The following is a 16,617-nucleotide window of genomic DNA, read 5'->3' as shown; positions in this document are numbered from 1 at the left end:
AGATGTTCTTGAACACAGTGTCAGTATATTACAGTATATCTTAAACTCAGAGGGATGTTTTCGGCGCCAACAAGCACGTGCATGGTGCTGACATACAAAGTGTCATTATCAAAGCAATTCGTACAGTAATGTGCTGTGACCGATGGGTACTTTCATGCAGGAACATCCATTTAAAAGTGGCAGATAATTCGTAAATTTTAAAAATGCGCATGTAAAATATCCGAGTCTGGGACCCGATCCACAAAGCTTTCGTAAAGTTACGACCTGTGGTAACTCTACAGTTTATCGCAGGCTTACGAACGTTTTATGATCGGGACCCAGGGGTGGGCCAGTGAGCTAACCTCAGTATTCCTGCCACATAATCACACCTGGACCAGGTACACCAGTAAGCAAGGATCTACCTATAAGGTTTAGTGGCACCGAATCCGCAGAGACCGTGCGATACCCATATCCTCCCTACCCGGATTCACCACCAGTGAGCGTCAGACATGTGAACGTTCACTCCGTTATAACGAAGGTCACTGTTCAGAAGATGTTTCTCAATTTACAAGTTGTCCTATGCAGACAATCTGACAACAATAATTAAATCTGGGTCCCTATTCCGACCACGAGGAGCACAGGTGATGGTTCCTGGAATTATGTCTGTGGCAACTGCTGATGTTCCAACGGAATCCAATGATGACTTGATTGTTGTTTAACGCTTCACTCTGTTCCAACACAGACGGTGTCCTGTAAATAATACAGTCTATAACAGACTATCCAGTGATTGACAACACGAGCATCGATCTATACGTACCTGGGATTCGATGATACACGTCAACCTGGGCCCGATTTCACAAAGCGATCGTAGCGCTAAGGTGATCGTAACTCCCATGCTTTAATCAGCGTTCGAAATACCTGCCTGCCCGACCGCCCGGGATGGGTTATTTTCAACACGGGACTGCCAGATTCTCAAATTCACTTGCCCAAAGGTCGGGTTAAAATTTAGACATGTAAGATATTTTGTGGGCAGGTAAGTTTTGGTCAGGGCTTGCAAGTTTTACATCTAACCAGCCCTGTGGTCTAGCTAAAAAAAATTGGGAGTTTCATAACCTGCTTTAACATAGACTTACGACAGGGGTAGCGCTACGGTGGCTTTGTTAAACCGGTTCCTGCAGGGAACAAGATTTCCGAAGCTCTCTTAGCGTAAAGATTGCCGTAAGTGCTATACATTTGCATTAACTTCCGACTATTTAAGCGCTCAGAGAGCTTCGAAAATCTTGGCCCAGATCCACAAAGCGTTAGTAACGTTACGACCAATCGTAACTCTATTATACATCATTGGCTTACGAATGGCATAATGCCACAAACTCCTTGTGGATAGGGTCCCAGGTCAGCTAATCCGACATGGTTCACCCGATACCGTTAGTCATGCACCTCTTACGACAAGCATGAGTTACTGAAGACCTATTCGCAGTCCAAACCAGGACTTACAGCTGTAATACTGCTGAATACAGCTGAATACTGCTGTAATACTGCTGAATATAGCTTGAATACTGCTGAATACGGCGTCACACACATACTCATCAGTCACAATTGTACAATCGACTCTGCTGAAAATAAGACACATGCTCATTTTTTATAGTAGTCAGTTTTTCCGATTTCATAAAAGCATCCTTTCGCTGTGACACCGAAATAAATAACATGTCATTCAACTGCCAATCATTGTCTCCTAAGTAGCCCATAGCCGCTGTGGGGTCCTCTCGCAAACTATCAACATGCTCAGGCCTGTTGACACTTGTTCCCATATGGTCATGGTTTGTCATCCTACATACAGGGGAGACCCTTGAATAAAGCTGCAAAAACGAAATGCTGGTTAGAGTGATATTTTGAAAACATTCGAAAGGACACCGTTTCCATTTTATCCTCGACAGCTGCTTGTCTATATAAAGGGTAGGTAACTCTGATTTAAGTGTCTTGCTTTGGATTACCTCCCTTACTATCTTCGTGCGCTACTTCCGGTAACAATATTTGTAAATGTCGTAATCTACGACATCTGTTTACAACGCATAACGGTGTGTTTTGTATTTTCTGGGTGTATTTAATACGTATTAATTGTTCGTGACGTCTTAGATGTGAGTACAAACATTTTGTTTTGGTTATGTATGGACCCTTGTTGTGAGTTGTTTTGAACCATTATTACATTAAACATGTCAGATTTATCATATTGGCAACCATCGACTCGCCTTGGTGCTTTCATTTTAACAGCAGACCATGCGAGCTTCTGTCATTGTTAAAAATGTTTTCATAAATATATTTAAAGTAGAAATACGATCTTCCAGAATACCATGTAGCCACAGAAGCTGTGTACTGAAGCTGAACACACCTACGTTCGTTTTCAAAAGTCATTTTTCAAGTTGGAACACAAAGTGTTGTACTGCTACACATGTTAAATTGGTCATTACTTCACCAACCGTAAACGTAATGCCGTCTTCTTTTTGTTTGTAAAGCATATTGTGGTGTTCAGGTAATACGGTGCTCTCCTAGGTATAATACTTGACAGTTCCCCATCATAGCTTTATTTGGACTAAAATTCAAATGGCAACTGTCCAGTCAAATTTCCCTCCTTTACAAGAAACATTCTGTGGGAAGTTCTTAAAAAAGAGATACAGGGACAGTGATGCCATTTCTTATACAAAGCTACTAGTGAGTGAGTTTAGTTTTACGCCGCACTCGGCAACTTTCATGATATATGGCGGCAGTCTGTAGTGTAAATAATCGAGTCTGGACCAGACAATCCAGTGATCAACAGCATGAGCATCGATCTGCGCAATTGGGAACCGATGACATGTGTCAACCAAGCCAGTGAGTCTGACCACCCGATCCCGTTGGTCACCTGTTACTGTTACGACAAGCATGGGTTACTGCAGGTTCATTCTAACCCGGACCTTCACGGATGATACAGAGCTACTAAATCCAGGATATTTATCATAGATTCATAATGGAATGGCGATGTTATACTGTCAAAGGTGAGAACAATGACTTGTGACTTCAGGTGGATGATGGACTGAAGGATCCATGTCGATTGAGGTGAAAATGCCACTCTTCAGGAAGCAAAGTGAAAAAGGAAAGAAGCGTCAGGAGAGACAGGAGTATTTGGTGAGACTAGTAGCCTGATAGTTGTAGCAACTGTACTCATCATTTTTGAACTGATCTAGAAATTCTGTCTGACTCATTGTAACAAATGTACACATTTTTTAGGTTTACTCTCGTAGCAACTAGTAGAGTTTGTTGGGGACATTCAGGCTAGCATTGTAATCTCTTTAATCACTGGCTTAGACTTCAGAGCACAGGGCTCGATTTAATGCTTTGTTACTTGCACTGGTGCCATCCAATATTATAAAGTGCAGCTTAGTTATTAGTCTAACTTACACCAGGTGCAGGTCAATTTTTAAGTGGGTAAACTTCTAAATAAAGCATCTAAATAATTCAATAGCTTATTTCTTTCATTACATATTGCAATAAAAGCAGCAACTTAAAATTTGGCTGGTGCAACTAGGTTCTTTCCTTAGGTTGCACTTGTGCAAGTAGATTAACATCTCTTAAATCGAGCCCTGGAGCATGTGCTCTGATATCACATCGATATTGTTAACAGTGATTCACTGTGCTTAGTGTGCTGATGTTTGAGGATGTATGTTTATTTTTAGGCCCAGGATAATCCAGAGCCGACGTTTGATCTGTCAGCATGTGAGATAAGTCATGTAAGTTTTGTCATTATCAGCATTGTCATCTTTTTCTTATAATTATGTTTTATGTGAATGCCTACAATGCCTAACACTTTGTACCAATTTCATGTAGGGCACAGAAACACACTGTCCCTGTTAAATGCTACTATGTACAATGTTTTCAGGAATAAAAATATGTTATACATTTAAAGATTTATTCATCATAGATTTGCAAAATGCTGTTGTCAGGAGGAGTCTGGAGCCATGGAGATGGCAATGACGAAATATTTTTTATTATACTACTCAAAGCATGTTAAGGACTACCCACATCTTTCATATTGGTGTACTTTAGATAATCTGTCATGCAAATAGGCAGTTGTGAAAAGCAGGTGTTAACTTTTTTTAGAGAGTTTGAGTTTTATTGAGAGTTTGTCTTGTTTTACATTGTAGATTCCTTCAGGAGTGTTTGCAAGATGCAAGATTCTGCAGAAAGAAGTAAGTCACAGACACTGCCTGAATCCACAAGTGTTCGTTGTATACATCAGTAAGACCATCACGGAAGGTGTACACACCATACAGCACACTGACTTCGACGGTTAACTATTGTCTACCTAATGTTCATTCATAGCTGTCATCGTATCCCAACTGCGTAGATCGATGCTCATGCTGTTGATCAGTGGATTGTCTGGTCCAGACTTGATTATTTACAAACCACTACCATGTAGCTGGAATATTGCTGAGTGCGGCGTAAAAATAAACTTACTCATTCATTCATAGCTTTAAACATACTGCTGGAAGATTAACTGATTCACCAGCAAGCAAGAATGTTAATCTCAAGACTTAAAATTCCCAGTGTTTTCTTTCATTAAATATTTTATGCATGTAGACTTTGTATATCTTATAATAGGGACTGAATTGGAATTCACTGTACTATGTGTACAGTGTTGAACCCTTTAATAATAAACTGTTTTATAATGTCTCTATTCACCAAAAGGTTGCCCTGTGGTGTTAAAAGACATAAGTTACCTCCCCTTGCTATGTAAGGATTATCAATTCAGGGTAGACTAAATTCACCACGATTGTGATCCTTTGTTCATATTGTCCCATATGCGTGGATTTTACTACAGTGCTAAGCATCAACACCTGCATCGCTTTGAGTTTTACTCCGCCATTATTCCAAGATGCTGTGATAAAACTGTCATATTGTGCAGACAGTTCCGACCCATCTCAGTCACTGGCCTGGTAAGATGTAAAGTTTCCCTGTTCTACCTAGGCCTTGCTGCTGCATGACAACTGGCTGGGTTCCATCTCAGGGGGAAACTTCTCGGATCTGATCACACTCAGGGTATGTACTACGTATATTTTGTCTGTTCACATTTACCTTCTTACTATTTCATAAAGTGGCTAATGAAGAACTGAGTTATGTTTGGGAAAGATCCAATAAAGTTTGACAGTTAATTGTTTTGCCTTTTGTGCAGTCAGCAACAATTTACACCCTATGAGAATGATTAGTTATTCTATGGCCAAAATTAAAGAAATCACCTGGTGCACTGATGAAATTTTATGTCTATCTACCATCAAACACCCAGTCATATAGAAACACAGGGACTGATGCCCTTTCGCAAAATGCTCCACCCCCTATCATGTAGTATTTCACTGAAAGCATTCATTGGTCAGTTATATAGCGGTCTCGGTGTGAAATTGACTTTGCAGCCACTACCAAAATACAGTTGAAATGGTAGTTGATAATCAAGCTAATTGATAGCTGTGAGCTGGGAGGATCTGTCTTTTTTGATGAGTTGTAGGTTGCTATGGATACTTTGTCATCTCGCAGAGACTTGATTCTGTTTTGATTCAATGGCTTTTAATACTGTACATTTCAGGTGTTGGACGTCCACAACAATGAGATTAAGGTTATACCTGAAGATATAGGAATACTTGTAAACTTACAGGTAGGTCAGCTCTCTACAGAATACGTCCATCAGTGTTTGTTATAGACGTATTTAGGGGCGGTGGGGTAGCCTAGTGGTTAAAGCGTTGGCTCGTCACGCCAAAGACCCGTTTTCGATTCCCCACATGGGTACAATGTGTGAAGCCCATTTCAGGTTCCCCCGCCGTGGAATATTGCTAAAAGCGGCGTAAAACTAAACTCAGTCAGTCAGTATAGAAGTATTTAGAAAAATTTACAGGAAAACATATACATATGTATGAGATAATATCTCCTAAATAAATATACATGACCCATAATAATCCCAGACTTCCACCATGGAAGAGTTTAATTCCTTTAGTGTTACTGTTAAAGTACTTAAATTGAGGGAATATTTGAATATGTTAAAATAGGGTCATGACAAAGATCCCATGACAGTCATCCTCACTTAAAGACCTAATAGTCACGATATGGCTGAAATATTGCCGATGTGACATTAAATATTAACTCACTCACTAAAGACCTAATTGTTAAAGGTCACATGTTAAGTAAGGTAGCATTCCCCCAAATGCTACTTTCAAGTTACTCAAGTTATCTTGTAGCAGTCTTAGGCCAGCACACTCATGTGAATTTCAAAGTCTATGGTAGTGTGACACATCTAGACCATTCTCTGAAACATCAAATACTATGGTCTTCTGTGGGGATTCTTGGCAAAATAAGTTGCAGCAGCTTGTGCTAAAAATAAGTAAACTAGATTCATGTTCTGGTGGCCACAATGGCTGACTATAGTGTAGTCAGTGCAGTGGGCTGCATGTTGACAGGCCTATACAATAGACCACCACATCTACAGGAAGCACCTGCTAATACACTGGAACCATGTGATGATCTGGTGGCCACAATGGCTGACTATAGTGTACTCAGTGCAGTGGGCTGCATGTTGACAGGCCTATCCAATAGACCACCACATCTACAGGAAGCACCTGCTAATACACTGGAACCATGTGATGATCTGGTGGCCACAATGGCTGACTATAGTGTACTCAGTGCAGTGGGCTGCATGTTGACAGGCCTATCCAATAGACCACCACATCTACTGGAAGCACCTGCTAATACACTGGAACCATGTGATGATCTGGTGGCCACAATGGCTGACTATAGTGTACTCAATGCAGTGGGCTGCATGTTGACAGGCTCATCCAATAGACCACCACATCTACTGGAAGCACCTGCTAATACACTGGAACCATGTGATGATCTGGTGGCCACAATGGCTGACTATAGTGTACTCAATGCAGTGGGCTGCATGTTGACAGGCCTATCCAATAGACAACCACATCTACTGGAAGCACCTGCTAATACACTGGAACCATGTGATGATCTGGTGGCCACAATGGCTGACTACAGTGTACTCAGTGCAGTGGGCTGCATGTTGACAGGCCTATACAATAGACCACCACATCTACAGGAAGCACCTGCTAATATACTGGAACCATGTGGTGATCTGGTGGCCACAATGGCTGACTATAGTGTACTCAGTGCAGTGGGCTGCATGTTGACAGGCCTATCCAATAGACCACCACATCTACAGGAAGCACCTGCTAATACACTGGAACCATGTGGTGATCTGGTGGCCACAATGGCTGACTATAGTGTAGTTTTAGGCCAGTTTTAAATTGTACCAGGTTTTGTTTTTCATTTTGACATTGAGTATGACTTACCAGGGTAAGGTAAAGAAACCTTAAATTCAGTTCGAGACAACTGAGAAACTAGTATTACATCCAGTTTGATATGGCTGGTTTAAAGTAGTAATATACATAGTAATATCTTACCCAGGGTAATAAGACTTTGACAGGATTGAACTGAGTTTAACATAACACATCCTCGATAATCTCCTGGGTATACATTACGATCACTCTCTACTATACCCTGGATGCATCCACGGCTTGGCCCGATGATTTTATTTCCTGCCTTGGCTGGCTTTTTACCCAATCAGGTGTCTACACTGGGAAGTTGAGCGAACCAATCACAACTCACTTTCGCTTCTTAAATTATCTAACCGTTGAAACTTGGCAACACAATTGATGCAGAGGTAGTCTGAAAGAGGTAGAAGGAGTTCTTTTATATATGTTTCAGATCTGTCAATTTGTCTGTATTATTTCCTAAAAAATCTGAGTGGCACTGCCACAAGCCTTCCGGACTGCGACCGCTATCTTTGTTGACACTGGCACGCTCGGATGTAACGGCGGCTTAGCTGAGGGAGGTAATATAATTATCGGGCCAAGCCGTGGATGCATCCAGGGTATAGTGGAGAGTGATCGTAACGTATACCCTGGAGATTATCGAGGATGAACATAACACAGCTTTCAACCTATCTGAGTTCCAGACAACTAAGAACTGTTCTAATCCAATGTGAGACATCTGGGATTAAAACAGTGATTAATATAGTAAAAGTTCACCAGAATTGAACTGATTTCTGCCTAACAGAGGATTTGACATCTGATTTGAAGACAACTGGACTTCAGTGTAGATGTTGTAGCCAGTTGGTGTGACTGTGTTATAGCAGAATGACTCCACGCCACCACCATTGATCACTGGCTCTATCATCGTCTGTCTTATTCACTCTCTATATCTGCTGTATGATCATTTTCACAGGTGTTGAGTTTGGAGGGCAACAAGTTGAAGAAGATTCCAGATACAATAGGCGACCTCCGTTCACTCCAGACTCTGAACGTTAAAAGTAAGAATAATTTAAATATTTTTTCTTATCCTGACTCATGCTATTTGCTTGTCTTCTTCTTGCGAACACAGTGGAACACTTGTATCTCCCAATTGAAGTTCCCTTCAATGTAAAATCACTAATTAGTACTCACGAGTTATCTGTTCCCTCAAAGGCGCGGGAACGAGGGCGCCACCTCCTGCCATGTGCTTCACTCTCTCCTTCTTCGCCCAGTGAGCAGGACGTGAGAGCGCCTGTGTCTCCCTACACATTATATCCTTTATTTATATTTAGTTGTTTACCTCTTATAATCATCTACAGAGGTGTAACTAGTATCTTTATACATGATGCATTGATATCTATTCGTGTTTCTACTGTTTTATTCACGGTTCGCCGTGTTTGCTCAGTAGATTGCGTTAATGAAAATTTGCACTGTTTGTAAATTACGTTTTCTCTGCTGCTGATCCGCATTTAATATGCCCTAGTTGTATTACGCCATGCTCTACTGTTTCACGTTGCAATCATCGTATTAAATTATCTAATTCTGCCTTTGATAAATATTTATTTTGCATCTTGAGACGCGCAGCAGATAGATTACGGAAACAGTCTTCAGTCATGGCTAATAGATCAGAGTCTGATATACCATGTCAACTGTTGGCGGATGACCCCCTTCCGTCTGGTGTTCCGCTTGAGTTGCCCTCGGGGGAGAAGCGTGGGACGCAGTCCGCTATCTCCAAGAAGCGACCTGCATCCCAGGACATCCCGTCGTCCCAGTCTAAGACCAGGAGAGCTTCTACGTCGTCATAGCGTACGCTCCGCACCCCCAGGGCTACATCTTCGTCGAAAGTGAAACCTACGAAGACTACTAACAGTTTTTCATCTGACATTCTTCCTGTTTTCAGAATTGGGTTTATATGATGACGATCTACCGATCATCATTCCAGATATACGGCAATAAGAAGCGACCACTATTGGCTACCGTCACCTCAGCGCAGATCAACACACAGCTAGAGATGCCTACACTGACGGCAGAGAATCTACCTGAGGGTCCGTCGCTACCATACAGAGGGCAGCGTCTACATCAGCATGAGACCGTCCCAGGGGACCTGGTCAACCAGATTATGATGTTGATGGAAGATCGTCACGGTTTACAGAGGCCTCAGAGCCATGGGCCCCAGAGCCCAACCCACTTACAGTCTTGTAGGGCCCCAGAGCCCGTTTGCTTGACCAGCGTAGGGCCCCAGAGCCCACAGGCAGCGCCTCCCACGAAGGGCAACCCAGCCCAGATCGAAGCCTTCGCGAAGGGCGTCCCAGTCGCCTCCACGAAGGACCCAGATCCTCACCATTCGCGAAGGCTTCACGGAGGAGGAGTGCTTCACCGAGCTCAGACCCTGAAGAACACAGAGGTCGATTCGCTGAAGCAAGCTCCTATCTAATGATTCAGACTCTGACTCGATACCTTCCACGAAGGTTAAGTGGCTCCAAGTCATCTTCATTCAGAAGATCTATAAAGGGATTCACCGAGAGCTTCCACGAAGCCACCATCGTTAAGCCAAGGAAGTCTCCCGCGAAAGTCTCCGTATAGAAGCCACTTTCGTCAGTCCGTTCAAGACATCTTAGATCCTATAGTTTGTCGAGGGATTCATTATGACCTTAAGCGAAACTACAGGTCACCCTACAGTTCGTCGGGGTATTCACCACGTCGATCCCTCGCCCGATTTACACACAAGTATCCAGCAAAGCAGAGACATCGCAGTACTTGTCTATCAACTGTATGCCACATACCGTCTACAAGCCTACGCGAGAATTACCGAGCCTCTTGGCGAAGGTATTCGCACAGACATCCACAAGACAGAGATGTCTCAGTACTTAACTTTTTAACTTGAGCGTTATATAGTTACGCGAAGTACTAATTACAGATGAAGAGCCTAATTAAGGATCTTCAGGCCGACTACCTACATCAAGGGCATCAACGACATTTCACAGATCATCACAGGAATCACCATTTCCGTATATATTGCTAGGTATGCAATCCCGGACTACGATACGATTATCTACATGCAAGGAGCCATAGTCACACCAAGTTGACCACTACGCAGATCTACAGACAATTCATTACAGAAATCACTAATTATCTAAAATCCAAAGTATTCTGTATTCCCACCTCCGTTTCCGTCTGATTCTACAAGCAAATAGCATGAGTCAGGATAAGAAAAAATATGTAGTTTTCTGATTAAAATTGATATTTTATACTTATCCTGACTAAGCCCTCCCGTCCTCCCCACATAACACTTTGGATTTCCCTGAAAATTCTAGTGTTGGGCTCGCTTTATAAGGAGACAGTGAGGCACATGGCAGGAGGTGGCGCCCTCGTTCCCGCGCCTTTGAGGGAACAGATAACTCGTGAGTACTAATTAGTGATTTTACATTGAAGGGAACTTCAATTGGGGGATACAAGTGTTCCACTGTGTTCGCAAGAAGAAGACAAGCAAATAGCATGAGTCAGGATAAGTATAAAGTATCAATTTTAATCAGAAAATTACATTTTTAAACTTATCCTATCTCACGACTTGCACTTCTCTCTTTTGATTCGACCATGAGTGGAAACGAATTAAACTTTGCTCCAGGCCAACCTTGTCCCTGTCCCCGTGCTGTGCATGCCTTCCTGCCTCAGCCATGCTCACTGGTCCATGACAGCACGTGGCATACGCAGTCCTCACCCACGTGATCACGATACTCATTCTCTTTCTTGTCGCTCGACAGAGTGGACATGAAATTTGTTTTTGTCTGAGAATTGCTCAACATGGATAAGCCTGTTCAGGCCAGAAAACAAAAGTTTTGCGCTAAGCGTAATAAAGTTTTTTCAGCTAGGGACCCACACACATCGTGTGTTGATTATGTGGGTTGTTGTGATTGGGACAAAGGTTGTCCTAAGTGTTCAGGACTTGTCTAATGAGGATTTTAAAGCTTACAAACGTGCTTGTGCCAGACGTTTGGCAGATAGGGCCAGGAATGCTTCTGCGGGATTTGGTCCATCTCCCGCTAAAAAAACAATGTTTAGATCTCCCCACCCTAAATGCTCGTCATTCTAATTCTCCCGTCTCTCCTGACAAAGATTTTATGGACGGTTTGTCTGATTCCTATTTGTCTGAGAATGTTAGAAGGCTTTTTGACCTAGCTCAAGTTCTCATGGGCATGCAAGGGGGGTAATGAATGATATTTCCTCTACACAAGACCTGCGATCTACTTTATCTCATAGATCCGTTTCATTGGACCGTTCACAGTCCTCGAAAACTTCTAAATCCAAGCATTTATCATCGAAGCGTGGATCGGCACGGTTGGAACGTAACCGTTCTCCTAATCATACGGTTTCATCCCACCGAAACAATTCACCCACACAAGTTGAGTCACCATCTGGTTCGGAGGTTTGAATTCGTTCTTCTACTGCTGGGAAGTGTCGTTCTAGATCTTGTTCACGCTCGAGCTCTCGTCGTCCTTCCAATGTACCAGTCCGAACCAATTCACCACCTCGATTCATTTCACCAATCAGAATTGGGTTTTATGCCAGTGTTGGTTCACTAGAACGGAACCATTTGCCTAGCCGTGTCATTGCCAAGGGTCGAACGAGTTCACTCAGCCGAGCCCGCTCACCAGACCGAACTGGTTCACTTAATCGAATGGATTCACCAGGACGAACCGGTTCACATTCCTGACTCAATTCTCCTCACCATGTGTTTTGATTCGACTCACCATCTCATAGTCGAATCAATTCACCACAGCGTTTTGATTCACATAGTCGTTCAGTCTCACCTAGTCAAAGTGGTTCGCCATTTTGATCCAGTTCACCTAGCCGTATGGTGTCTTTTTGTCAGAGTGATTCTGGTAGTCGGTCTCATTCACCTCAGGTGAATCAGTATATCCCGTCTAGTCAGTCTAGAGCTAGTGAGTACTTGCGCTCAGCACCTTTACGTGATAGTTCCCCTCATCAACATCGTTCTGTGCAGGTGGTTTCACCTGCTAGGCTGCGTTATGCTTCAGTGGATCGGCGTTCACCTTCACGCCATACCACTTCTACTTTGCCTCGGTCACAGGTTATTGCTGAGTCATGGAATCCTGCAGTTGATTCCTCTCCAGCGCCGGATTTAGACACCATGCCTCGTGCTGTTACATCGGCTTGGAATCAGTGTCATTCGTCCTCTCAAGTTCAACAATTGTTTACCATACCTAGCAATAATGGTCCTGTGGATTCGAGGGATCTGACTCGGTCTCAGACTCCTTTACCTTCACCTGGGCAATCAGACATCTCCACTCCTGGTGGCAGTTTTGATGTTGTTGCACCAGCTCACGTGCTAGCTTGGATAGTTGAAAAACTTCAGCTACCTCTTAGTAAATCTCCAGATGATTTGGCCACGTCTTATGCCATGACAAATAGAGATATTTCCAGTATCACACTACCTTTGCGTCCATGTATTCAACAATTACCTTCTTCTCTTGATGCGGCTTTCAAGAAGCTTAGGAGGACGAATGATGCTTTGTCAGCTCCAAGGTTCCGACCTTCGACGGCACATAGTCATGGTGTTCAACTTTCTAGATGCTGCGATTCGGCATTCTATTCCTTCCATTAGTTGTATTATTTCGGCTGTTGACGCTGTGGCTGCGGCCGTCAATCATGCCTATACGGACCAGGATGCATTCATTAGAGGAAGTATGGCTCTGATATTAGATCAATTCCAGGTGGTTTGGGGGCAACTTTCTCATTTCTTTGGCTATCTACTTGCCATTAGGCATCGGGGCCCTTTGAATTTATCCTCATGGGAAGATAGATTCAAGGCTGAATTGTTTCGTCAACCATGGTCAGGGGATATGGTGTTCAATGGGTCTATTGCAGAAGTTGCATCCAAAGTGGACCGTCTTAATCAGTTTCAAGTATCTGTAGATCTCTTGGAGTTGCAAAAAATTCAAGTTCAAGACTCTATGCGGCACCATTGAACCCCAAACTTTACCCCTTCCAGTCTAGACCTTCGTGACTGTTTGAAAGACAAGGCGTCTTCTCAACCACAAGGCAGGGGCAGGAAGTCTTTTCGTGGTTCCGCGTCACGTCACCCCTTTAGACGCTGGAACCGGAAGTAAAAACTCCAAACAGTGACTTGTGGAAATCAGAGTTCGGATTGGTTCTGTCGGATCCGGTGGTTCCGGTGTTCAATTCCCCTGTAGGCGGGAGGTTAGGTCTGTTTGCTCCCAGCTGGGAGTTTCTAGAGTATCCTTTTGTCACAATGACTCTCATTCACGGCTATCGAATGCCTGTTGTCATTCAACCTGTGCAGTGAACATATCTTCAGGATCAGGCTGCAGTCCTTTCGTCCACAGTATCAACACTACTGGAGAAACATGTGGTAGAACGCCTTGATCCTGTGTGCATAACTCCAGGCTTTTACTCCCCGAGTCTTCTTGTGCCAAAGAAAAACTCAAGCAAGCTGTGTCTCATATTCAATATGAAGGCGTTCAACACTCGTTTCCTTCAACCGCCACCTCATTTTGGAATTGTATCAGTCAGTCTTCTATGTTCAACCCTGAAGAAAGGAGATTTCATCATATCCCTTGACCTTCAAGACGCATACCTTCACATTCCAATTCACCCAGATCATCGGAAGTACCTGAGGTTCACCTTCGAGGGCCATCACTTCCAATGGAAAGTCCTTCCATTTGGAATCTCTACGGCCCCGTGGCTATTTACTCGGGTGACCAAACCCATCAGCAGTTTCCTGCATTCTCGGGGAGTTACCTTCAAAAGCTATATAGACGATTGTATTCAGGCACAACAGGATCCAATCGTTCTTCAAATCCATCGGGAGTTCACCATCAAGCTGCTCAAACAGTTAGGGTGGCTCCTCAATTACGAGAAGTCGGAGTTAACACCGACTCGCAGACTTCAGTTCATAGGAGCAGTTTTCAACACAGAACAAGCCATGTTGTTTGTTCCCCAGGACAGGTGGACCAAAATTCAGCGTCTGGTTCCTCTAGCCTTGGATCTCCCCAGAACTCTACGCCAGTGGCAAGAGTTGCTGGGCTTACTAATGTCAGCTCAGGCTCTGACTTACAGAGGTCAGATGCAGCTTCCCCCGCTTCAGTTATTTCTGCGACCGCATCTTCAAGCCAACAACCCTCAGGAGTTGATTCGGTTACCCAGGGAACTGCGTCCAATGAACAGAATGCTTGCACCGGCGTCTCTTTGGTGACCTTCAGTCCGACCCATCAGTTGTTTGTGGACGCTTCTCTCGAAGGTTGGGGCGCCCACTTCCTTCAGCATCAAGTGGCAGGGCAGTGGTTGTCTGAAGAAAAGTCACTCCACATAAACATTGTGGAGTTCAAGGCAGTATTACTGGCAAATCAGCACTGGGCTGCTCTACTCAAGATGTCTCACCTGCTGATAATTTACCCGCTCTCTCGGCCAAGTGTCGACCTGTTTGCCACTCGGTTCAACTCCCAACTGCCGAGATTCGTATCTCCAATTCCAGATCCACTAGCTTGGGATCACGACGCCCTGGCCATTCCCTGGGAGGGTCTCAACGCTTATGTGTTTCCAACCCCGGCTCTACTTCACAAGGTCATTCAGAAAATTCTGTTAACCAACAAAGTACAACTGCTTTTGGTAGCCCTTTGGGCGGCAAGCAGCTGGTTAGAAGTCGGACTAGTCAGTCGAAGCAGTATTCCTCTTCCCATGCAGGACGACCTACTAGTTCATCCACACTCGGGCGTGTATCACGAGTCACCACAGACGTTCAATCTTCACGTATGGCACATTTGCAGAAATCACTAATGGCCAAAGGTTATTCTCACAGAGTGGCCTCAGCTATCACTGCAGCTCATCGTACGTCTACATGCTCTTTATATAGCAATAAGTGGAAGAAATTTGAATGTTTTTGTCGGGTCAGAGGGATCACTTCCCCTACTACTGCTTCGCCCCAGGTTGTTGCGGAATATTTACAACATTTGCGGGCTACAAGGAAACTCAAGGGTTCCACTTTAGCCACTTACTTGGCAGCTATTAATTCGGTCTTAGCTACACGACTTCTGGTGCGAAGGTTTTGATGGTGCGGAACTGCAGTACTGCCTCGATCTTTTAAGCTAGCCGACCAATCCAGGAAATTTAGATCCACCAGCTTTGGACTTATCCATTGGTTCTTAGCCACTTAGTGTCCGAGCATAATGAACCCCCTTATAGGACAAGCATTTTTGAACAGGTTTAGTTCAAGACCTTTTTCCTGATTGCCTTGGCCACGGCGGCACGAGTATCAGAACTTCATGCTCTAGATGTCAGTCGTGTCCGTTTTGAACAGGGTAGACATGGCAAGGTAATTTGGGGATTTTGTCGCTAAAAACCAGTTGCCAGGTCAACCTGAACGCCTTTTTACAATCTCACCTTTGTCTACTATTTTGGGTCCAGAAGATGTCGAGGATCTGTCTCTCTGTCCAGTTAGAGAGCTTAGCATTTTCCTTAAAGCATCGCAAGAGCGCCGCCGCTTGCGTAAGAGACTGTTTATACCCTTGTCTACTGCTTTCAAGGCGGAAGTCTCTCGCACATCTCTCTCATATTGGCTACGAGCTACAATACTATGAGCCTAAGCCTACCGCCACCTACGGCATCCAACCCTCATGAAACCAGGGCATTGGCTTCTACTATGGCGTTGCATAGTAACTGCTCGTTAATGGCTATAATGGAGGGTTGTTTTTGGCGTTCTGACACTGTATTTTCGTCTCATTACCGGTGTCGGTGATGGATATTCAAGGCCTTCATCAGTTTGGACCACTCATCCTTGCCCAACAGTTGTCAGCGGCACAACATCGCAGATAATGAACTTCCTTGTGCTACGATGCTATAAGGATACCCATTAGCATAGATGATCACCAGTCGCGATCCTTTCTGCTTGTGTACAATCTGAATAAATCTGAAACTTATTTCTGTTTTGTGTCTTTGATTCTTCCGGGATTTAGATTTCTCCTCTTATTTTGTATTGAGACTCTGGAGAATCGCCACCTCACTTACTGTCCTCTGCTCCACGGAGTAGTTACGTCAGTGAAGTGAGTCATTCCCGAAGTGTTACACTTCGTAGCGTTCATGCTCCTAAGTACCTATACACATCTATGTGATCTTACTGTGGTAAGTAGTGGAAGTCATAAGATGATGTTGTGGTACTGAACGTTAAAATTGTGAGTTTTCCCGATTCAATTACCCTTTCACCCTCCATGGGACGGTGTCTGTGGGGGTTGTT

The 16,617-nt window shown here is 43.8% G+C and overlaps 1 protein-coding gene across 3 annotated transcripts in view; it reads left to right on the top strand.

Annotated features, from left to right (window-relative positions):
- Window positions 1-1,995: 1,995 nt before the first annotated feature.
- Window positions 1,996-16,617, top strand: part of LOC124257691 (E3 ubiquitin-protein ligase LRSAM1-like) — a 36,377-nt gene continuing 21,755 nt past the window's right edge. For 2 of the 3 annotated variants that reach the window (XR_006893332.1, XM_046691824.1), the window contains exons 1-7: window positions 1,997-2,114; window positions 3,035-3,138; window positions 3,687-3,740; window positions 4,155-4,199; window positions 4,978-5,049; window positions 5,588-5,656; window positions 8,284-8,368. Coding sequence is in view for 2 of the 3 variants with exons in the window: in XM_046691824.1 (XP_046547780.1) it covers window positions 3,058-3,138; window positions 3,687-3,740; window positions 4,155-4,199; window positions 4,978-5,049; window positions 5,588-5,656; window positions 8,284-8,368 (406 nt within the window). In the remaining variant the exon portion in view is untranslated. Of the gene's footprint in view, window positions 2,115-3,034; window positions 3,139-3,686; window positions 3,741-4,154; window positions 4,200-4,977; window positions 5,050-5,587; window positions 5,657-8,283; window positions 8,369-16,617 lie in introns of all 3 variants that reach the window. The other variant, XM_046691825.1, reaches the window with a different exon arrangement.

This window comes from Haliotis rubra, unplaced genomic scaffold (genome assembly GCF_003918875.1).
Source record: "Haliotis rubra isolate DU_JTF1 unplaced genomic scaffold, ASM391887v1 Scf67, whole genome shotgun sequence".
In the NCBI taxonomy this organism is placed as follows: domain Eukaryota; kingdom Metazoa; phylum Mollusca; class Gastropoda; order Lepetellida; family Haliotidae; genus Haliotis; species Haliotis rubra.
This window is presented reverse-complemented; position numbering and strand designations above follow the sequence as displayed.